The sequence below is a fragment of the Epargyreus clarus genome, unplaced genomic scaffold (assembly GCF_041222505.1).
Source record: "Epargyreus clarus isolate Ecla_fem2 unplaced genomic scaffold, WU_Ecla_fem_2.2 ptg000018l, whole genome shotgun sequence".
NCBI classification, from domain to species: domain Eukaryota; kingdom Metazoa; phylum Arthropoda; class Insecta; order Lepidoptera; family Hesperiidae; genus Epargyreus; species Epargyreus clarus.
In genome coordinates, this window is record NW_027332226.1 from 14,194,846 (window position 1) to 14,219,228 (window position 24,383).

General features: G+C 34.1%; 1 protein-coding gene across 1 annotated transcript; it reads left to right on the forward strand.

The window, feature by feature from the left end:
- Positions 1-6,095: 6,095 nt before the first annotated feature.
- Positions 6,096-21,257, forward strand: LOC140749826 (phospholipid-transporting ATPase IF). The gene is made up of 17 exons (XM_073083035.1): positions 6,096-6,197; positions 11,149-11,347; positions 11,566-11,691; positions 12,802-13,023; positions 13,109-13,288; positions 13,605-13,910; positions 14,109-14,356; positions 15,501-15,923; positions 16,172-16,343; positions 16,578-16,768; positions 17,798-18,079; positions 18,514-18,650; positions 19,039-19,174; positions 19,542-19,687; positions 20,005-20,172; positions 20,443-20,598; positions 20,819-21,257. Exons 1-17 carry the CDS (start codon positions 6,192-6,194, stop codon positions 21,018-21,020), a joined length of 3,300 nt encoding a protein of 1,099 aa, XP_072939136.1. The 5' UTR covers positions 6,096-6,191; the 3' UTR covers positions 21,021-21,257.
- The last annotated feature ends 3,126 nt before the right edge of the window (positions 21,258-24,383 follow it).

Sequence of the window (24,383 nt, forward strand, 5' to 3'; positions counted from 1 at the left end):
GCGCTATTAGCATATTGCGTAAACGTACCTGGAAGTTGAAAAGTTAACCATGTAGTTCAACCATCGTTACAACTATTTTTGTCATAGAGTAGCAGAGTATGGCACTTCTTATTCTGCTTTGAAGAAATGACAAGTTACACAATCGATTACATAAAACATGCAAGTCTTATTTACATAATTATATTCTAGAATAGCCACGTGTACATTTATTTAATCTATAATTAAACTATAATACAAGTTTCAAATTTTAAATCTATGTAGGTCTTCTTACACCCGCGCCATCCTCTGCTAAATGTTCCTACCTACTTCTCACTTTCCATACCTACGGTTTTGCTTTCCATACCTACAATTCACATGGAGGCTTTCCGTAACTGTCAAATGCCTAAATTAAATAGGTATATATGTAGTTTATTTGTTTTCAAGTAAAAATCTACACCAAACATGGGTATTAGATTAAACCAGAAAGATTTACGTACTCAGGTGACCTGTAACAAATAGATAAAAAAATATTTTTATTACTTAGCATATATAAAAAAACGAACATAGCAAACTACACGAAATTATAATATTAAAAATTAATGACAACTATAAAATAATAGATTATAAAGTCATGAATAGAATATTTCAATTCGATGCGCAATATCACCATTCAGTACTAGCCCAACTGCAGTACCAACTAAGAATAAGAGCAAGGAGTTAGATTTGTGAAGTACTAATGCCGATTTGAATGTGACATGAGATAAACGAACAAGGTTGGTTTCCGGCGAAACGATAAAAATTGAAGGAATGGAAGGTCTAGGCCCGCGATTAGACGTAGCGTTTATTGATATCGTATTGAATGCTGATAAGATAGCTTTCGCTGACAGCAGTCCATTGTGGTATTTACAGTCAGGTTTGTGGAACGTTTCACGGCGATGCGTAACCCGTGACAGTGGTGTATCATGAGGAACTGCAGTGATTTCGTGCACAATTGCTATAGAAGACTATTTGAGTGTTTGCGCTCGTTCTTCTGCTTGCTATGTTGCTGGTGCAATGTAAGTTTACCTTTACTGTAAGTCGATTTTATTTATTTCAGAAATTACGTTCATCATAGATAGGAATTTATTTACTGTAATAATTTTGTTTTTCATGACATATAAGAATTAACTTCTATCAATTAAAATAGAAAAGTATTTTGTGGTAGACACATGCAATCAAATAAAGAAGCATAATACACATATTATCTATTACATTCCGTAAAGGTCTTATATTAGATACATATGCTTATATTCCATAATAAAATCAGAAGGTAATTTTCCTGGTCTTTAAAACAATGTCTAGATCATATTTGATCCTGGAAGAAAATGTTTTGGTTTGTAATTTACTCAATATGGCAAAACATATGGGTCAGCAATCAACCAGATAGTCACATGTTTTTGATGAGGACTTGCGTCTACTTCATCACTATAATACTCGTACCTACTTACCTAATATATCTATAAAGTATCTTTCACAATAATAGACATTGACTCGAAAAATGACAAAACTTCAATTCAGGTCCATCGCATCTTTGATCGTTAAATGTAGTCGATCGAACGAACGTTTGAATATTATATGTTCGTCAGGAGAACAATAAAACGCCTCCTATAAAAATGAAAATTTCTGCTTGGAACAAATCATATAATTCTTTTGTGCTACACCTTTCTACCAGAACACAATATAGCTGTTATAATACAGGTCCAAACTAAGTTTGGCGGTGACCCCTGCGTGCTATACCTACTACGTAAAATTTGAAATATTTTTCATGAGTAGTAGCCATCGCAGTAGTCCTGAAGGATTTTATAATAACTACCACATTCGAAAAATACGGAAAATGTAACGAAAATTTCATATCGAATATTATAGGACTTTTTGCATTTCATAAATTTAACAAAATACTTAAATCGATAGTGCTACAGAACTATAAGTATTCCTAACAAATCCAAATTAGTAGACAACCGAATAATTGCCGTTACATGACGTGAATATTTTATTCGATATCGCGAATATAGCATTGAATTCCGTGAAATGTCCATCGCACCTGAATCGCAATCGCCGTTTTTGATTTATTATTCATACTATAATCGTTTCTCAGAACCATTTTAAAGAAGCTCGAAGTCACTACAAAATTTATTGATTTTCGTAAAGTTCCCGATGCTTGCAGTTTATAAACATGAATAATGTATTACCTCCAAGAGTATCCATAAAATAATAAAGTAAGTTTATATAATCTACTGAATTCTATTAGTATTTTTGGAAGATTACACCCGATTGGCATCGGATTGATAAAGTTACATATCAACACCTGGCAATAATATATTTGTATACGTTTCTTAGAATTTTTTTCCTTAAATATCCGTTTTCTTTAAAATAATTATATAAAATTGTAATTCGGTATAATTGATTGATTGACATAAATAAAAATTCAGAGAATTGTGTGCCATTTAAATGCCTACAAAAGTACACAATCAACCAACCATAACGATCTAAGATGTAATGCTTCGTGCAAAGTCCTTTCCTTCCTTTCAAACCAGAACACAGTAGCCCTGGGCAATGCTGTAATTAGTAAGAAATTCTACTACCTTTATTAAATAAAAAGTATAAGTTACAATGTAGCGTTTTTAATTATTTATTAATGAAAGTTGTGGTAAAGAAAGGTGCCATGTGTAAGCAACCAGCAATTATAGCATGAGAATACACCGTGTGTGATAAAAGACGTCAATGTGACGCATTTTTGCAATTAAGTATAATTCCGGTCTTTCCATTCCTATTTCAATTTTTAATAACTTCTGTCGTATATGCAGTTTAAGCACTCTTATTAAAATATTTCGGTACATCTCTATGGGGTTTTCGCAATTAATGCTACAGTGTGTTATGCTGATATGATAATCGTCACATTTGATAGATTTTTTTTTTATAATATAAGAGTAGCAGACGAGCATGCAGTCCACCTGATGGTAAGTGGCTACTGCCGCCCATGGACATCTGTAATCAACCCCAGATATTAGGATTAGATATTCCTACCTGAGGTCGGCCACAGATGCGCCGCTACCCCTGAGGACTAAGCTGGAACGCCTCGGAAAAGCCTGTCTCCCTTACCACACCCTTCAAACCGGAACACAGCAGCGCTTAACACTGCTGTTATTAGGTAGAAATAGGTGTGGCGGTGGTGCCGCCGGAGTCGAAATACAAAGGGTTCTACCACCTTTGATAACCAAATTCGATTTGATAAAACAGTTACATTCAAAAGCGGAGCGAACTTCAATGATAAAATTGTTCTTAATTTACAAACAATTACAAAAAATGAATTCATAAGTAAAATGTATTAAGTACACTGGTCTACGTAGTTATTTTTAATGTCAATAAGTGTATCAAAGTTGTTAAGTTTCTGGGTAAATGTAATAGTATATATCGGCAAGTCCTGCTTCATTATCATTTTGCAAGTTTTAGGAATAACGTTTATAGAGTTACAAATATTCATATCTTACCCAAGGATACAAGGATGAATTGATAAAGATGGTGAAACTACTTTACTGCTTGCAGGAGGTACTACGTCATCATCGCCACTCCTGTTTCTACTTTAGGTACTACATAGCGATTGCCCTAGGGTGATAAGGTTGACTTCTTTGTCTTGTAATTTGTACTCTGTATAGCAAAAGTCCCTTTCTACCTGTGAATTTTGTACACCAACATGCGCAACAAATCTCAGAACTTTTTGTTTAGAGGATATACATGAGGCAAGCTCTATCGCCAAAACACACAAGACTAAAATCACGCACAAACAGAAACTTCTTAAAAATAATTAAGTATTAAAATAGCAAAACAAAATGCAGTAAACAGTGGTTAGCCAATTTTATGACACAGCGCTATTACGTGGGTTGAATAATGACTGATAACTGGATAATAACTTTAGAAATATACTTACGTTGTATCATGTCTCAGTTCCAGTTGAAGTTATTAAGCGCCTTTATGAATAGCCAACACTGCAATATTTCTTTAAACCTTTTTTTTTTTCTTTTCGAGGGGGAAACCTTCAAAAGGTACCCGACGACGTGGGAGCGACGTCGGGTTATGTGGGATTTTTACCGCACTAAAACCCCCCCGGTGGCCGTCCTCGGCGCTTGTTGGAGAACTCGGGGATCTCAAACGGAACACAACCGGAGTCCTCCAAGCGCGATGCTTGAATTGGGCTCTGCCCTAGGGGAGCGTTCGCTCCTCCCGCAACATCTGGTGATTACGACGGTATGCGACCACACATACCGCCGTCCTTCCCGGGGTAGCATACTGGACGGTTCGAGCTCCCACTCTTGCCGCCCGCAACCCCGGAAGCCCCCTTTTAGCCGCCTCTTACGACAGGCAGGGGATACCGTAGCCCTATTCTAGAATATTTCTTTAAACCTACGGTGTTGTACAATATTCAGCAAAAATGGGAGAAAATATAATTGAAGTGCAACTTGTGCTTCAATACAATGTTCCGCAAGGCGTTGTCTTGGTTTTATTTTACCTTTAATGTTTGAATAATACTCTCTGCAGTGCAATTTTGTTATTGAATGCCACCTTTTTTACCAAATACCTACATCTATTTTCTTTCTATTGTTGCTGTCTTCTGAAGTTCATGAGTTCATGACAATTATTTTAGAAAAAAAAGTTAAAATAGTTCATTAGACAAACGCTACTTATATAAAAAGTGTAAGTAAGTTTTATAAAATAAATGAAATAGACGATAAAAACGTGTTCTGAAATAGCTTCAACTCCACTTGTTCCATTAATTTAAGTTACAACAAAAAACGATTTTTTGCAGAACTGATTGTAAATTGATTGTAGGTAGTTGCAATCTATAGAATTGCATAAAAAACGTCAAATACTGGCCTGAAACTGATTTGACAATCGTTAACAAATACAATAATTATTATTATTGAAGACTGTTAATGCCTTAATAAGAAGGTTATTAAGGCATTAACACAGCTCGCAAAATATTCTGATTATATTATGTCTAATATTCATTACGTAGCCACAAAAGTAGAAAATAAGGAAGGTTTTCTATTTAAGTACCGTAACTATCTACTTAATTAAATAATATAAGTTTCCAGAAAGGCAGCAATTTTGAAATCAACAAGTACAAAATGGCCACTTTAATTTCATTCATTCGTATTTATGAAAGGCATAAACGATTTCCGATTGGCATAGCGATAATGAATGATGATATTTGTATGTCTGACAAATGTTTGTCTGTATTGGAGGTCATGGTTCCTGAAATGGGGTCATGATTCGTATGAGGGTCGCGATAGGCTGAAAGGGGGTTTTAGCAAGTTTGCCGCATGTAAGAAAGGTCGTAGAGCTACGGATTATGGGGTCTAGAATACGAAAGTATAGAGGTCGCCGCTGGTTTTACGCGTTCCACTTGCAACAATCTGAGGGTTGAAAACTAATTGTTTTTGAGTGTATTTGCATCGTTATGTCTGCACATAGCTCTGCAGCTCCCACGGCACCGGGTACCTTTTGAAGGTTTTCCCTACGTCAACAAAAAAGGTATTTACGAGTACATTCCTTAATCTAAGCATAAAACATTTTTATCAACATGTTTCGTTAATGGGTTGCAGATACGATTGTGATCCTACCTTAGACCATAAACAGATGTGCCCTGAAGCCTAAGATGGAATGCCTCATGTAAGTTTTTCTATAGCGTTGATCATAGAGCGGACACTGCGTTTGTCAACAGCTGGTGTAAGATATACCTGCTGCAAATTTTCTACATCCACCCAGGGTTGACTGGTAGAGAATGCCATCAGGCATTATGTTTGCCCTTTTGTACATTTCTTTTCAGAGGTGATGCAATAATTTTTAAATAAATAAATGAAAAATAACGAGTATATTGCGTAGTGGTTGCACCGCGAGCGCAGAACTTCAAAGAATTCTACTGCAGTGAAATATTTCTTGAATATACAGTTTTTACAATTTTTATTACATTTAGACAATTTTCTTTCTTTCCGCTCCCTGTAATCGGTTAGACAGTTTCATAAAAGGCACCGTTGTCAGTCATTAGGCGTAGAAGGTAGTCATTTGTGGCAGATGCACTGCTTCTCACGACACATGACGTTGGCGAGTCGCCCACAAGCCTTTGACGTGATGACAAGCCCGCTGAAACTTTAGGACACTTGTAATCGACGTTACAGATGCGGGTAAAGTACTATACATTTTGGATTTCTAATTTTTCATTTTTCATTTTTCATTTTAGGACATAACACAATTAATGAAATGTGTTTCAATTAATGAAATTAAGTATGTTCTAAATCATTTATTTATAATTTAAATTCAAAAACCTGTATTAAAAATATTCTTCATCCAGTTGCAAAATAAATTTTATTTATCTTTTGCCTAAAAGTAACAGTGCTCTGCTCTGCCAGATAGGTGCGGTGGTGCTTTAAAACAGAGAGTCGCGGAACACTAAGTTTAAATGAAACATTTTATGTGTGTTTACCTATATAGCGTATGTATTTTTTGAGAATCCTCATTTGAACTTGTTTATCGCCTATTATAATTATAGGTACATAAATATGGAAGAAGTTTCATAAAATATTACATAGTTTCTACTGGCTACGCTCGGGTTACCGAAGTTTGTATCATTTAAAAATTCGAAAATTTTCGAACTTGTGTATGTTTTAGAAATTAATATTTAATACTACCTACTCGATGTTACTGTAATAAACACGAGAAAACCCTAAAAAAGCCTCCGAGACTTTCATAAGTTTTCAAAGTTCTGTGAAGCCTATCAATCCAAATTTAGGTGGATTAGTGGACTACTATAACCTGTGAGGGTTCCCTTTCTATCTGCAACCCTGATGGACCCATCAGGGTTGTAGAAAGGGTTATATAATATAAAAGTTTAGGGACAGCAAAGCTTATGTGTTTGACTAGAATAAGTCTTTTCTTCAGTGGGCTTTAATGGCCTGTTTACTACTTCTATTTCCTTTCAAATTAAATATCTCATATAACAGCATATCCACATATTAAAAATAAGTAGATACTTAAAATATAATCAGCAATTAAATATCTTTAATCTGTAAGAAATGTTGGTTTCTCTAACTGAAACATATATATTTTTTTTAAATCTGTGACACCAAAAATCTGTGAAAAAAAATAGCGTAGCGAAAAATACTGTCAATGTTTCATATTATGTTTATAAATTATATCTACTGTGTATAATAAATATAATAATCAGCTGCGATAAGTTTCCCGGTTGATTAGCCGATAAAACTGTCTATGATATATACAATACGGATCTGTAGACCAAAACTCATTACAATGAATCGAAAATACCATTTATGTGCGTACACACTATAGAATACACTAAAACTATTGTTATCTATAAAGGTACATACAGGCTGGTTGATTGATCGATTTAGCACTATAGTTGTACCTACATCGTAGGTAAACCATATACTTCAAATCAAATACTATAAACAGGAAATGTGTACGTACACAACAAAGATAGAATAATATAATAAGCTACCACATGGCTACCGCGAACAGTTTTGTACATATTAAAGATAAATAATTCTGTCATACTTTGTTTTCATATAAGTAACTCTACTGGTTTTATATAACTATATTTTTTCCTGAAATTTTCAACAATATACTCAAATCATTAATAAATTGTACACTAAAACCTTCCCGACGAAACACTCCATCCATTGGTGAAGCCGCATGAAAATCTTTTCAGTACTTTTTGAGTTTATCCATTCAGTAGGATAATATATCTATGAGTTTATCGCGTTCAGGCAGACAGACAGAGGCGACAGGGCTTAACTTTATGACAAGTATAGATAATTAAGTAATACATTACAATATAAAATACTCGTATAAATTATACCAACGCTACTTACAACGCAAGTGACACACCACCATCAATAATTATTTTTATTATAATCGTTAATCTTAATAATAAATCAATTTAAAATTTTAAAATTGTTCATAGTTTAAACGATGCAAAATTTCATAAATTATTTATTTTATCAATGCGAGAATAGAGGGCGTTGTACGGATTAAATTATGACAACTGATATTCAAACTGAAAGGTATGTTTATATTTTATTTAAGTTTACAATTAGCAAAGTTAGGTCACACAATTAGCAAAGAGCTACGAGTATAAAGATTATCATTTCAAACCACATTCAACAGGGCAGACAATGACTAACACTTTTCAACGATAATCCATATTAGTTTACTGATAACAGCACTATCTAAGTTATCAGGAAAGTGAACATTAAAAATTTAACAATTTTATTTGTTGAATTCACAGAATAGGGTCACATAACACCATTAATAAATACTAGCAATTACTTTGTATTTTATGAGTCTTATAGCCCAGTGGTTCGAATTTCTGGCCTTTAATCAAGGGTACCGAAAATCGAATCCTAAACACGCACCTCTGATTTTGCGGTTATGGTTATGACATTCGGTTATTAGAAATTAACTGAAGGTGGTAGAACCCTTTGTGGTTCGACTCCGGCGGCACCACCGCCACACTTATTTCTGCCTCATAACAGCAGTGATAAGCGCGTGTGGTAAGAGAGACGTACTTTTCCGAGGCATTCCAGTTTAGTCCTCAGGGAGAGCGGCGCATCTGTGGCCGAACTCAGGAAGTAATATCTAATCCTATCTGGGGTTGATTACGGATGTCCATGGGCGGCAGTAGCCACTTGAAGAATACTGGTTTGAATGGTCTGGTCTGGGTTGAATACTTGTAGAATAATGGTTTCACCGAATAATCGAATACCGAATAATATTCAGTTTAACCTTTACCGAACCGAATATTCGGCCGAATTATTCGGTTAACCATTTCTTTATTGTTAGTTTGCCAATTACGTGTGTTAATTAACACTTTAAAATGTTGATTTGAATTTTAAAATAAATACTGATTTAAGGTTTAAAATGTTCACTTTACTAACTATAGATTAAGTAATAAATGTGTTGACTTGAGGTGTCAAAATAAATGTTGATTTGAAGTTTAATCGCTTTATTTTATAAGCTTTATTCAACACATTCTTCATAGGATTTGAGTTTGACTTGTAATACTCGCATAACATAAATCTTATATAAGAAGTATTGTGTTTAATCCTGTACCATGTAGTGTACACAAGAAAATAGAAATTCTCGAACCGAATAATTCGGCCGAATAGCAAAAAAAGATGCCAAATACGCCGAATACCGAATACCAAACGAATATTCGGCGCATCTACTAAAAATCATAACTATAATAACATAAAATGAAATGTACGTGTCTATATTTGTGTTTCGTCTGCATTTCAGTCGGACAATTAATCCATTCAGCGTGGGTTCACTTACCACAACGTCCTTATTAATTTTTACGACATTGCTCATCGATGATATTGCTACTTACTTATAATACACACGAAATAATAACAAGCACACCTAGAACACACCTACTATTTTGACTATATGTTGCCCAAAATTAAGTATTGTTCTCTTAAAGTACAGTATAACATAGCACGTATATATCTATGCTATCTTATACCAAATTCATCAATACCTACCGGAAATGGATTTACCAACCCATCGGTGACGAAATAGAAATAATCTGATTTACCGTAACTGAAGTGTTTAACTATGTTTTCGAGTAGCTATCCTTTTCTGTATGTTATTCATAATACATGTGCTATATATATTTTAACCAACACAATAATATGTGACAACACTGCTACGTGTACGACGCTATGATATCGTAGTCTCATACTAAGTTTCAGGCATTTAGTATTTCATGCTTACGCTGCGAGTATAGAGTATAGAGATAAAGATAACCGTCACTGTGTTCGGAAAAGTGTCAATTTATCATAGCCACAGAATAATAAAAAACATATACTTAAAAAAATACTAAAACTACTTAAGTAGTTAACGTTCTGTATACTCCACTTTATTAATTAGATACCCTAGTCACCATCATTGTTATTTTTTTCAACTAGGTAAAATTATGTCTGTCTACAAATAAGTTTATTTTAACTTTGCTTACTTCCCTTCTTGCTTCACTAGCGTCATTATGAGAGTTTTTTAAGCTGTTAATAATTCGATAATATATATCGTTAAATAGCAATAAAATCTCAGACGGAACCGAAATTTTGATGTACGTACAGAATCCGTAGCGGATGTAGCTGCGTAGCACCGTAGCGGGTATCTAATATAAAAGTTGAATTAAAATTCTTTTATATATGTTATAAGTTACATATAATAACGCATAATGTAAATCGTAACATTAATCAGGAAGTCGAATAACTCATACATACCTACTGCCAACGAGTAGTATTACGATCCCCCTCTTTTTTTAAATTCGGTTAAAAATTATTTAACATGAAAAAAATCGAATTATATTATAATATTAATTGCATTTTTTAAATATTATGGGTACAATATAATGTTTTCTGTTTATATGGGGTTTAAAAACAAATCTTGAGTAATGTTTTAATATTGTAATGGTACGTAATTATGTGCATCTACTATGTTGAAGCCATCGTAAAATGGAGATATTCATATTGACCTACAATTTATCGATTATACAATATATACCTATAGGTATCTATATAAACCTATGGTACTCTACTCATGTCCTTGCGGTCACATACTTCCGCTTGCATATTATCCCACGGTATTCACGTGTAGTTATTTGTACAAGGCGTAATTAAGTATCGATCCTTTACTTCAATTATGTTACGAATAGAAATATGGTATTACGAACAATGCAATATTTTATTATATACAGGGTGAATTTTACAACTGGGTCTTCAGGGCCATATCCAAAAGTACCCATAAGTATAGTGAAATATGCTGAAAGAAATTACAAATCCGATTTTAATAAAAACTGAACTACACCATTAGTTTTTTCTTAAATCTATTTTCCTAAGTAGTCGGGAATCGCACGAGTTCATTTTGGAAAAAAAAAACAGCCTGGATTATTCAACGACAGGATATGGTCGCTTGTAAGGATCGGGTCCTGAAAAGTTATGCTTAATGCCATCAAGGAGGGTAAAGTAGTTGTCACCCATCCTCAGGAAGGACCCCATACTGGGGGTCGATTATATCAAATGGGTTGCAAAAGTTAAAAGGTCTTTCCGTTTCCAGTCAAACAAGGTCTCGGCGGCATCGGAGACGCGCCTGATCGAGGTGGGCGTAGTGGACGAGAGGTCCAAGAAGAAACACAACAAGATAAAGACCTCCAAATACACCTTGCTGATGTTCATCCCCAAAAACCTGATGGAACAGTTCCGGAGAGTCGTCAACTTTTACTTCCTCATAGTAACTGTTATTGCTGTTGTCATAGGTGAGGAATTATCAGCTGTTATCAGCTGGTATAACTTAAGATAATTACGATAGAGTTGCAATGACCGCAGTTTATTTGTAATTATAATGACTTATTGTTTACTTTGTTATTAAGTCACGTTACCTAAGACATGTGTGAGTGTTTACGTGATACTTATTTTATAGGTAAAATATTTTGGAAAGGTGTAGTAAATATAAATATAATGTTCTTTTCAACAGATAGCCCAGTATCCCCATTCACAAGTATAGCACCCCTTAGCTTTATGGTGCTAGTGACTGCAGTGAAGCAGGGTTACGAGGACTGGTTACGACATAAGGCAGATAATAAAGTCAATAATCAAATAGGTAAGTTTTTGAAATTCATACTATAAAACGGAAGAGCGGAGTATGCAGAGATAGTCGATCAAGTACCCAAGCAATTAGATACTAACATCGATGGTCAACCACGCTTTGCACTATACCACCAAACGTTAGAAATGGCAGAAAGTCATCAAATCAAATCTCTTTATTTGTGAATAAAACACTCATAAAATTAAGTGTTGAGGAAGAAAACTATCGTCGCATATGAGTACAAGAGTACATCGTATAGACAGACAGACACTGGCTAAATTATGAGTCATTTTTATAATATATCACTTCTACTAATTTAGCACACTTCGCAAACACATTATCGGTTCTTTCCCAATTTTATCGCTGGCGGTGGATTAAATGTTTAGTCATTTTATATTTATTTACTCAGGTAAGTAGTTAAAAAAATTAAAGTAAGTGGAGATTTCCTTTCACCAATAGCTAAGCTTTTAAAAATAAGTTATTTATTTACTCCGTATTTTTATTAAATACGCCACGTTAATATATATAGGTTTTGTTTAAAAACATAGGAAATGCGTAAAATGTTCTAAGTAAATACATACTTAGGGCTCAAACACAAAACTGCGATGCGACGCGATGCGAATTCGCAACGCAGAAAATTGCGATGCGAATTGCTGCGATGCGATATCGTGCGGCGTAGCGTCTCTCAGGGTGACCAACAACAACAACCACTGTGCGATGCGAATCAATTCGCAAGTTCTTGCGATGCGTCGAGGGAGCTCGCAGATTTTTGCGATGCGACGTCGCATCGCAGTTTTGTGTACCAACCCTTAAATTGATTTACTTCAACGAAAGTATGTTAAGTAAATACCTCGAAAAGTAAATAAGTTTGCGTTTGGATTATATTATTGCTAGATTCAACAATTGCAGAAATCATGGCAGGAATACGTAGTTATGGCTCGGGTCCCAATCAAATATTATCACAATACTAACATTGGTTTAGATTCTTTTTTCATTATTCTTGTATTTTTGGTGTTTCTGTTTTCATGCCAGCTTGTGCCCATGGTATTCACAATACAAGAAATCTGAGTATGAGACTATGATTGCAGAAAGCATTACTTTTATTATTATTAATTTCTCCGTCAGTGGAAACAGTGCACAAAGGAGTGATCAATGAGGTCCGCAACTCATCCATAGCCCCCGGGACGCTCGTCAGGGTCAAGCGGGGCAAGGAGGTGCCAGCAGACTTGGTGCTGTTGTGCTCTGCGGGGGAGAAGGGCAAGTGCTACGTCACTACGGCCAATCTTGATGGGGAAACTAATTTGAAGACCCTCAGGGTTCCTCCACCACTTGTAGGGTACACTCCAGGTATATTTTGCCAGTGTTTCCAAATTCATTGCTGTTCACGTTCTATAGTATTAATTCTTTAAATTAATCTATTATTTTTTCTTAGATATTTTCCCTCAAGGTATGCGGATTGAGATTCCACATCCTGTACCAGATTTATATACATTCTACGGTAGGCTAGAGATACCAGGCCTGGATAGTTTGGCTCTAACTACGGATAATCTTATGCTCAGAGGCTCGAGAGTTAAGAATACTGAATGGGCTATTGGATGTGCTATTTATACGGGTAAGATTTCACATAATTACTCATATTCATATGACGTATAGCTTTATTTTTCTTCGAAATAATTCAGTTAAATCATATCGTTTGTACTTCTACTATAAGAAAATTTGAAACCACAGAAGTTAAACACGTAAAAGTTCACTTTTAATTGTAAAAATTTAAAAAGTATTACACATATGTATATACGGGTCATTATGATGTCGATGAGGGATATGAAAAAGTTTTTGAACTATGAAATTAAGTCTAATTAGGCGATTAAAGTTCATAGAGACATTTTTATAGGTACCCAAATAAATTTAATATGAGTATTGTGTTACAGGTGAAGAAACGAAACTGGCTCTCAATTCAAAGTACTCAGGAAACAAATTCTCATCATGCGAATCAGCCGTTAACACATTTCTTGGGGTATTCATAGTTTTGCTTGTAGTTGAAATGTTCGTCTCGTTAGCTGCAAAGATGATAATAGACAGGAAGAACCCTGAACGTGATATTTACTTGGGTGACTCAGGATCAAATTCGGTTACCGTTGGCAGCGTTCTTCAAGATCTCTTCTCGTTTTTACTATTGTATTACTATATAATCCCTATGTCGCTCTACGTGACCATAGAGCTGTATAAGTTTATTGGTGAGTAGAGTTTATTACTGTTATCATGGCACTATAAATGTGATGTAGTAATAATGTTTTCTCCAGGGCCTGTTTAGTATTAGACATTTAAAAAAAGTCAACCTTACATGCCTTTCGATTATTCTAATCATTTGTTGTTGGTACTCGTGGACATTCTATCTTATTATTAATTAATTAATACGTGTGATATCAATACAGGTGCATTATTCATTGGATGGGATGAAGATCTTCGATGTGAAGAGACTGGCAGACCAGCGATAGCGAACACATCAGACTTAAACGAGGAGTTAGGACAAGTACAGGTCCTATTCTCAGACAAAACTGGTACATTAACAAAGAATTTAATGGTGTTTAAAGCTTGTACGATTAAAGGCCATATTTATGAGGAGAAGGACTCCAGCTTATATGATATGGAGAGGTTTGAAGAGGCCGTGGATGCTTCGCAGGTCAGTGTTTCTTGTTCTATTTTATTATTACATTATCTCAAAATATTTCAAATTACTTGATATATACAAGATAAAAAGCTATAGAATATCGTATATCATTCAAACGTTTTATGGGGACACAGAATTTGATTTAATTTGGCGTGGTATTTCTGCGTTTGGACATTTAGAAAAAGTAAAATCCAAAAAAATGTAATTAAGTAGGTTAGTGTATGCAAATTTTTAAGTTAGAACATTGGAAAATTTGCGATTCATAACAACAGAAATATGTATCTAAGTACAGACCTACATAAGATTATCTTGGCATATTTTAAATCCATCTCAGAATGATGAGTTTTGTGGGTCGCCGCCGTGTTATTCGTGGTAGGTATGATAAAGCTGAATTGTCTACATATCGCGTGATTGAGCTTATCCGAATGAGAACGTCAAACATAATATAACGCTGACGCAGTATTCTGATATCTATGAAGCTAATTTAAAAAGCAGTTGATCAATTCGACATTTATGATATAAAATACGTGACGCCCAATCTGCTAATCTAATCTAATCATGCATCAACTGAGCCAAAACATAAAGTAGACACAACTTTATGATTCTTAACAAAGAAAAGAAAGTAAAGATTAATAATAATAACCCATGATTCCTGAAAGAGTAAAAGACTGTATTATTGTTTTATAACAATTCCAAGTCGTTGAAGTAACAGATGTTACTTTCTCTTTGATTTCTTTTCAATCCTCTCAGGATTCAGTAATGACAGTAAGTTGTAAGGTATATTTTTAGTAATTTGAGATTAAGCAAATATGAGATTAATCACATAACAACCTGATACGATAAAGCTTCACACAATAAATAAGCAGGGCAATGACCTCTTAACAACAAGCAAACATTACTGAATTATTTCCGTGCAGATACAAAACAAAGATTATGATTCTAAATAATGCATTAATACATTTTAAAGAATTGATTGATTTTATTACACAAACTACAACATTACGGAAGGACTGAAGTGCCTAAATTAGTTAGAGACATAAATATGACTTCTGTAGACTAACATATAATAAGAAAAGCCAAAGCACGTCTAGTTGGCATTCGGTTAAATAACACATCTGATAAACACAAGTACTATAGAGACTATTTTCTATTCCAGACAGACATCAAATTTTTCTTCACGATACTCGCCTTATGCCACTCAGTGCAAGTTTCAAACGAAGACATGAAGAAACTAAGCGCAAAGCTTTCGGGAAGTGGAAATATGCAACTGATGAACTTCTTTCGTAGAAAGAAGCTTCAGAAAACTAATGGCAATGATAATGGAGTAATAGATAACATTACTTGGAATACAATTATAAACGAGAATGGTAGTCATATGGATTATCAAGGCAGTAGCCCTGACGAAAAGGCGCTAGTAGAAGCAGCAGATAGAGTTGGAGTCACATTTTTAGGAGAAGAGGGAAATAATCTTTTGCTAAAAGTAGGCGAAATAACTGAAATCTATGAAAGACTACAAATCATAGAGTTCACCTCGGAGCGAAAACGAATGTCGGTTGTCATTAGAGATAAGAATGGGAAGGTAAGGCAAGGCTAACCATGTTTACAAGGTTTTCGGAATCTTCGAGGGCCATGAACGATTGGATAAGACGAACCTATAAAAAAACTCGTGATTTGTTGAGATAGGATTGAATATTGATAAACAATGTTATCAGATTCTGTTATTTTAGTTCTACTTATACTTTATATAAATATAAAATATACATTCCTAAAAAATTAAAGACGGAAGTATTTACTTATAAAATATTTTGAAATTTGGCGTTTTTTCAGATTTGGTTATTTTGCAAGGGCGCAGAGAGTTCAGTATTTCCAATCTGCAAGGACACTGTTCTGATCGAAGATACAAATAGAGATATCAATACATTTGCAAACAAAGGCTTACGGACATTAGCGATAGCGTATAGAGAAATACCCGCTGAAGAATATGAGAAAGTAACAGAAGGTATAATACCATTTAGGTACATTTGGATATTACTTTAAAAACGATTTCCTAAAACTGGCAACTTTTAATATACTTTCAACGTAAACCAGTATCTACAAATAGATATAAACAAATCAAATGAAATAATGGCGACGTTTCGACACATCTCTTCCGTTTTAAAGTTATGGCCTTGTGGGATTTCGGCATAAGGAAGGCTACTTATACTTTTGAGTTACTAATCGTCAAATTTTTTAGGCATCAAAAAACTTGACGGCAAGAGTGCAGAAGCGTTGCAGCAAGTGACCCAATTGTACCGGGTGCTGGAGAGGCAGTTGACGCTGGTGGGCGCCACTGCTGTCGAAGACTGCTTACAGGACGGAGTTGCCGAAACACTCGCGTCGCTAAGACGGGCGGGCATCAAGACCTGGGTACTTACTGGAGATAAGGTTGGTAAACTTACAAAACCCCCACTACTCAAAACTTAAAGAACACCAGTCAGCATCAGTCATAGAATCAATAAGTAAGTAAATAAGTAAGTATCAATAGTAAGTAAGTAATAACATGAAAATAATGGTTAGAAACAGAGTATCCTATTGTAGAATGATTCAAAATATTAATAGTTAGCTAACATAGTGACCACGACTCTCAGACATAAGGAAATAACTTTAAAATATCCAAATAATAGCAATAAAAATCCTGGAGGGAAAAGTATAGAAGTAACATATATTACTTCAGTGTCTAGTGATAGTTCAAGTTTAATTTGAATGAACAATACCTAAGTACATCTCTCCAGAAAGTAACAAATTCATAAAGAGTCAACATAAGACGGAACTGCGGTATATTCCAATTAAAGATAAAAAAAATGTTAAACAAAAATAGCTACATTATCTAATGTTGTTAATTACGGAATTCATTTTTATTCGTTTCGATAAAATCAGGGTTTTCCTTCACGTGCAAACACAATCAGCACTTAACTTTTGTGTGACGACGATAATTTTAATAGACAGCGTTGCTAATTTATTGATAACAAAATATTTTAATGTTGAACAACTGCTAATTGCTTTGTTTTTCGATACCGCCTTTGTTCAGAATCAAATCTATTCTTTAATTTGAATAAATGATGATTTACAAAAGTAGCACTTTCGAGGTACATTCCAAAAATGGTGGGATGAACTAAGGGTCGTTTGACGGAATTCTTTTTATATCTGATGAGAGTATGACACATGAAATGTTCCAAAATGTCTATCTTGGAGGAGAAGTATTACTCGTAAATGCCAACGCATTAGCAGTCTCTGTTAAAACTCCCTATCTTTTACATTTTGTATACTCGTATATCAAGAAGCCATGAGCAGACATAGTTCTGGTAGCCATTATTATCCCATAGCTGGGCACGAGTCTGCTCTCGACATGCGATTGTCTACTTCTATACTTAGTATAAAAATGTAAAATAGCTTCAAGAAGTGTCTCACCAACAGGTAGAAACGGCAATTAACGTGGCTCAATCCTGCTCGCATATATCGGAGAACGATAGGCGGCTATTCCTCATAGGAGTCGAAGACGATGTGGCTCTACAAGCACATTTAGATGTATGTTATCGAACGATACACGAGCCCAGTTATAGGGATCTGACGCTCATTGTGGACGGAACCAGTATGAGCTGTATTTTGGATACGCCAGCGGCCCCCAAATTCGTCGATATCTCATTAAAATGTAATGCTGTATTGTGTTGCAGATTGTCACCTATACAAAAAGCTAAGGTAATTATACCACGTTCCCAAATTATATATCTTATATATATGGTTTATATTATAGAAGATAGTAGAGTTTCTTGTTAAATGTATAAATATTTAAAACTGCACATAGTCCATTTAACGACTTTGTTCATAGTTTAATATTTAAACAATTTATCCATCCCCATAAATTGTTGATATTTTTTCTATTTATATTTTTAAAATGTATTTTGTACATTCGACCATTAAAACCTGAAGAGATTTTGTTTTACAAATTTTGTCACCAACGATATTTTATTGTAATTCTTGCAATCATCTCACCTGGCCCTATCAGCGCTTTAATGTGCTTTGAAATAAGTACCTAATTTGAATTTAAAATCTAAAATTGTTATAATTTTAATATAAGTTAAGGATCAAATATGAAAAAAATAAAGACATTTTGAAATCTCTTTACCTTTTAGATAGTAAAATTAATAAAGAATAGTTCAGAGAGACCCATAACGGCAGCAATAGGTGACGGAGCAAACGACATATCCATGATACAGGAAGCACATGTTGGCTTCGGGATATTCGGGAAAGAGGGACATCAGGCTGCGAGGTAAAAAAATATATATTTTTCACTCCTAAAGTGTAATGATTTTGTTCACTAATTTATGACGAAAGACTTGCAGACTGTACTGCAGGGTGTACCTGTGGCTGACTTTATTTAAATAGATTTTGGTATAAATTCCTCGATAACGTCAAAGTATAACGAACTCTCCGCTGTAGATGGTCATATTGTCTATTAAAAGATTTACGTTTTCTGTCTAATAATACCACACATTTTTACTTATTTTATGTGTTTCACGAGGCACATTCCAAAGGTTTTATATGCGCGGACATGTTATCGAAATGTCATACGTAAATAAAAAAATGCTATAAAGTTAAATACAACAGTGTATAACACAGTTTATTAATAATGATTTATGTCCCTTATTTTCTTTCAGGTCGGCAGATTTTGCTTTCACAAAATTTGCGATGGTGAAGAAAGTATTGCTCGTAATGGGGCACTGGTACTACACGAGGCTGACTACATTAATACACTACTTTTTCTATAAGAATCTAGTCCTTGGTAACATTATGGTGAGTATAAAATTTTATTAACTCATAAACTAAAGGTGTACTTATTGATAATTTGATACCGATAATAAGGTTGAGCAATGAAGAGTACTTACTTCCCCTCAATTTTGCAAGTCTCATTGCTGGGTGGGCTGCCCGGAGAAGCAAGGGAGGTCTGGAACACACTCCACCTATGCAAATGTGCAGAAAAAGCTATGCCAATTCATGTCTAATACTTTTAGAGAAACAGGTTATGTTGATTTCTGCCAATTAGAGTCAGCTATGCAATCACCAAATGCACCCGACGTTCCTTAGTCTTTGTAAATCGAGGGCGATCTACACAATCTGCAAGGCTATGTTCTTTTCTAACCATATGTACGTTCTGTTGCAGATTCTCTTCCAAATACACAGTGCATTCTCAACGCAGTCAATTTACGACTCAATGTACCTGACATTCTACAATCTTGTGTTCACCTCGGTGCCGTGCCTCGTACTCTCCGTCACCGAGCAGCGATGGCCCTCAGATTTACTCATGAAGTAAGTTTATTTTAAGGTTCTCGTTAAAATATTAAGTGCATCAATATAAATTTAATGCATAAACATAATTTTTATCATAATGCTAATTGTATCATCTGAATGCTTTCATTTTCGTTAGACTGACAATTCAATTTTGAATTATGCTCACGAAAAATAATCAACTGTCCATAATCACCAAGGACCAAGTTACATCCATAGTTTCCAATTGGAGATCAAAGGTTTAAGAAATTCGTAAATCTTTTAGTTTTATATTTATGTTAGTATCTTGTTCAAGAATTTTCATTTTAATTATCAAACCAATCAATACATCTTTCCAGAAATCCAACATTATACCGAGAAATAACAAATAACAAGCTGATGTCGTGGTCGCACTTCAGCGCATGGTGCTTCGCCGCGCTCTACCACTCGCTCGTCATATATGCCTTCTCCAAGCTTACATTTGGCTTCTCTATACTTCATTTTGATGGCAAATGCGCTGATCTTTGGTAAGAACTAAAGTCTATTAAGTTACTTTGAATTAAATCCAACTGAATCTACAACGGTAATCGTCAAATCGCATAAAGGTTGTCTATTCGAATCAAAAGAGTGAAGATGAGGGAAAAAATAGTTTTTGTCCTTCTCATTTTTATTTTTATTTTGTTTCAATCGTTTAGCAAAGTTTCTGGTTGAGAACGCCATGAGCCTTATACTTATGAAGTTTTTGTTTATATCTATGAAGTGGTTGTGAATATATTTTTATGTTTTGTGTGTTTTAGGACCTTCGGTGCGATCTTGTTCCACCTAATGTTGCTGATCGTGAGCCTGAAACTGTGGCTGCAGGCGCGCTACCAGACGCTGGTCTTCGTACTCTCTGTGCTGCTCTCCTTCATAGTCTACGTCGCCTTTAACACTATCTACTCTTTGTTTTATTTGTAAGTAATAGTATAGAAGTAGTAAATTATTATTCTGCCCATTTTATGACAAGCCGTCATGTCATGATATCCGCAATCAACTCCAAATAAGCTTGGAGTCCCTACAGTCGATCACAGCCAATATAGAAATCAGATAAGATTTTTTTTTTGCTAAAATAAGTTACTAAAGCATTCCTTTGACATATTGTTATATACCTATAACTATTTAATTTTTAAATAGCCAAGTTGACGGCGACGTCCTCGGCACTTACATCAGACTGCTGACTTCCGCTGCATTTGGACTACTGAATCTTCTTGTGGTGGTCGCGACGCTCGCTCCAGACTTCTGCGTGCGGCTCGTGTCCGACAAGTGGGGGCAGAGGCATCTCAAAACGGAAGACCGGCCAAGCCCAACGTCTGCGGTTTTCTCCACTAGACTATGAAATTGACTTTGGTATATGGTGAAGTGTTAAACAAAATCCTATTAACGCAATGGTTAAGAATGACGCGTGGATAGGAATTTTTACTTCTTGGTCATTAAATACAGAAGTTATTCTGAATGACCCCGTCCATGTAGGTTTTGTACTAGGTCATACGTTTTACGTGACCTAGGCTACTTTGATGAAGGAAGGATGTGAAGATGAAGAGAGATTGATTAATCTGTTCCTATGTATAATAACGCGGTCTAGCGGTGGTCGTTGAATCAACGAACTAGTTAAATCAACCGTTGATTCACTTTCAACGAATCAACGTTAACCCAATAGAAATTAACTAGTTAAATACGTCAACGACGTTGAACGGAACGTTTCGTTATTTTCAACGTAAATTGTATTTTGTAACGGTGGTCGTTGAATCAACGAACAAGTTAAATCAACCGTTCAACAAATCAACGTTACGTCAACGAAATTAAACGGAACGTTTCGTTATTTTCAACGTAAAATTGTATTTTGTTTAGAATTAAACTTACGTTAATTTTTTTTTATAATATACGAGTAGCAGACGAGCTTGATTGTCGGTATAATAGCATAATTTGAACTCCAATTATGAAGAACATATCGAATTATTTCCTAATAAATAATTATAAATATCAAGAATTGATATTTATATCAATTCTTGATATTTATATTTAATAATAACACGCACTACGTCAAATTGTTTCTAAAATAACATTTACCGCACTTCAGTAGAGAAGCGTTGATCGTTGCAGCATAGTTAAAAACCGTTTATTATTGATGCAAGTTGAAATTAGTAACACGTTAACTCGTTGACGAAATTAACTAGTTGATCAACGAAAATTAACGTTGACGTTTCGTTGACGGAAAAAACTTCAACGACCCACCGCTAACGCGGTCATTAATGAAATAATAAAGTAAAAATACAGTTTTTTTAAACTGGAAATGTTTTGAATTACGTAAGTACTAAACATTACAATTTTTCGGATAAAATGTTCTTGTGCCAAATTTCAGTATAATTAATAATAATTAAACCTAAGCATCAAAACACAGAAAGTGAAATAGGTACCTACATAAAATTTAAAACAGTCTGTTCTCAGTATTGATAGCAGGTCTATTTTTTATCTGAGGAATATCTACTTGACCTGTGGAATTGATTGTTGGTTGGTTGGTTGACCGTGTGGAATATTCTTCAAATTAAAAGTTCTAGAATTAATGCTAAGATGATATTATGAAACATGGATTTGATGTTTTTATGATGGTTTTAACTATAAAAAACTAAATACTGGAGAAGTGTATACATTTTATTATTTTAATTTAAGATATGTACCTATACCTACAAGTAGTCGTTTTTTAATTAATGCCTAGGTTAATGTTAATTTATATATTTATGTAAATAATTACTCTTATTAAAATTGAATATGTTAATTAATTTTTATAATATTGTATTTTCCTAGCTGTTTAAAGTAACAAAGGTAGAATTTTAAGGATCCAGGTTAATAACCTATTTCACTCTCTCTCTCTCTCGTTCACTCTCTCAAAATATTTTATTTCGAGTATTTTTCTTAAGACTATTTTTCTCACTACCTAATTAAATCAGATTTTTAGACTTCAATAATATTATAAAATGCCTTTTATACCTACATAAGTACGTATAAAAAACTTTAATGTACATTTTCAATTATGAATAATCATATTAATTTATTACAAAGGGGGTAGCCATTAATTACCCGAGTCTCGGCAAATATCGCCTTAACAATACCTATTAAATTGCGTGAAACTGAAAACTTAATAAAACTTAACTCTACATAAATACAAATATGAACTTGAATTTCGGACAACCTAATCTAGATATAAACTCACGTAATTAATGGAAGCCCTTAAAATGTTTTGAAAACGCGACTTATTCCATATAACGGTTTTGCAAAGTCATTCTCAATATGGTCGCATTACGAGATAGGTATTTCAATGTGAAAACAAAAACTTACCGTTTATATAAAGTTATAAGAGTCTTTAAAAATGAAAATGCAAAGTGCATAAAAATATTTTTGCTAAATTAATTTATATCGTTAGTCAGTATTTATTTGACACAAACTATACACTATAGGATAATATTAGGTATCTTTATTAAGAAAATAATATTTATATTGTGACTTGGGATGTGATCATGTGATTTAGACTTAGGTAGGTATGTTATTGGATATAAATATTTTTACATTAAATAAACTATTCGTACTAAGGTACATAAGAAAACGATGCTGTTATATGCAACAATGTTAATATATATAATTATAAATAGGTTCATAATGATTAATTATTGTTTTATTATGTGTAATACGATCAAAAACTCGAAAATTAACTCGATACGTACCTAAAACAAAAATAGTTGCAGGTAGGTGCTTAGTTGATTATAAAATTGCAACTTCAGTAAGTATATTTTATCATTGTAGTAAGGATTTAGATTTTATAAGTGATATCGAAACTGCGATAATTGTCGGGACCTAATATTTACTTAATTTGTGAGACATTTACGTAAAATATGCGTAACGTAAAATATGCTATGTGCGTTATTTCTTATTAATAATATGTAAATAAAAATACAATAAAAAGCCACGTTTAAATAATTTAAATATGTAGTAAATACTGTTGTAATTTGTACCTGTATAGTGGATATGTACCTAGTTAGTAATAAAAAATATTATATTTATGATTAAGCCGTATTTTATTTCACACTCAAAGCTGAAAATATAATTTCTCAATCATTTTTTTTTTCAATGGCACAATTTTTTTTATAGTCCTTTTTTATATCATGTTTCTAGCCCTACCGATATTTACACCTTTAGAAATTACAAAAGCGTGTGATCCATTGATTTTAATTGTAAAAAAAAAACAATTATTTTATAAAAATATATATATATTTATAGACAGTTCCCCGCCTACATCAGGATCGGCCATAGCGTTTCACGTGGGTTTTTGGGAGATTATTTGTAAGCCAGATCACAAACCAAAAAATATTTTATTCCAATAAAGTTGTGTACGTTAAACCAGCAAGAACAGTTCCCAATTAATAATAATAATATCAAACATCACAGACACACGCAAACAATTGTATTAGAAGACAAAGATAATTGAAAAAAAAATGTGCGATACAATAGCGATTCGTCCAAGACGTGGTGCCCCCGCCGTTCCCGCCTTTTGTTTACTCCAGGGGGGCATACTTCCATACAAAATGACTTTTTGTGTAGATACTAGCGCCACGTAACGGCTCGCCCCGGAAGCTTCAAATTAAGAAGGCGACGGAGTGACACTTAACCGTCACAATGATGTGTCTGTTGTCAAATGTCCGCAACTTCG

Coding starts and splice junctions, on each gene's coding strand:
- LOC140749826 (XM_073083035.1), top strand. Junction 15,924..16,171: donor TTAGAGATAAGAATGGGAAG/GTAAGGCAAGGC, acceptor GCGTTTTTTCAG/ATTTGGTTATTTTGCAAGGG. Junction 16,344..16,577: donor ATATGAGAAAGTAACAGAAG/GTATAATACCAT, acceptor CAAATTTTTTAG/GCATCAAAAAACTTGACGGC.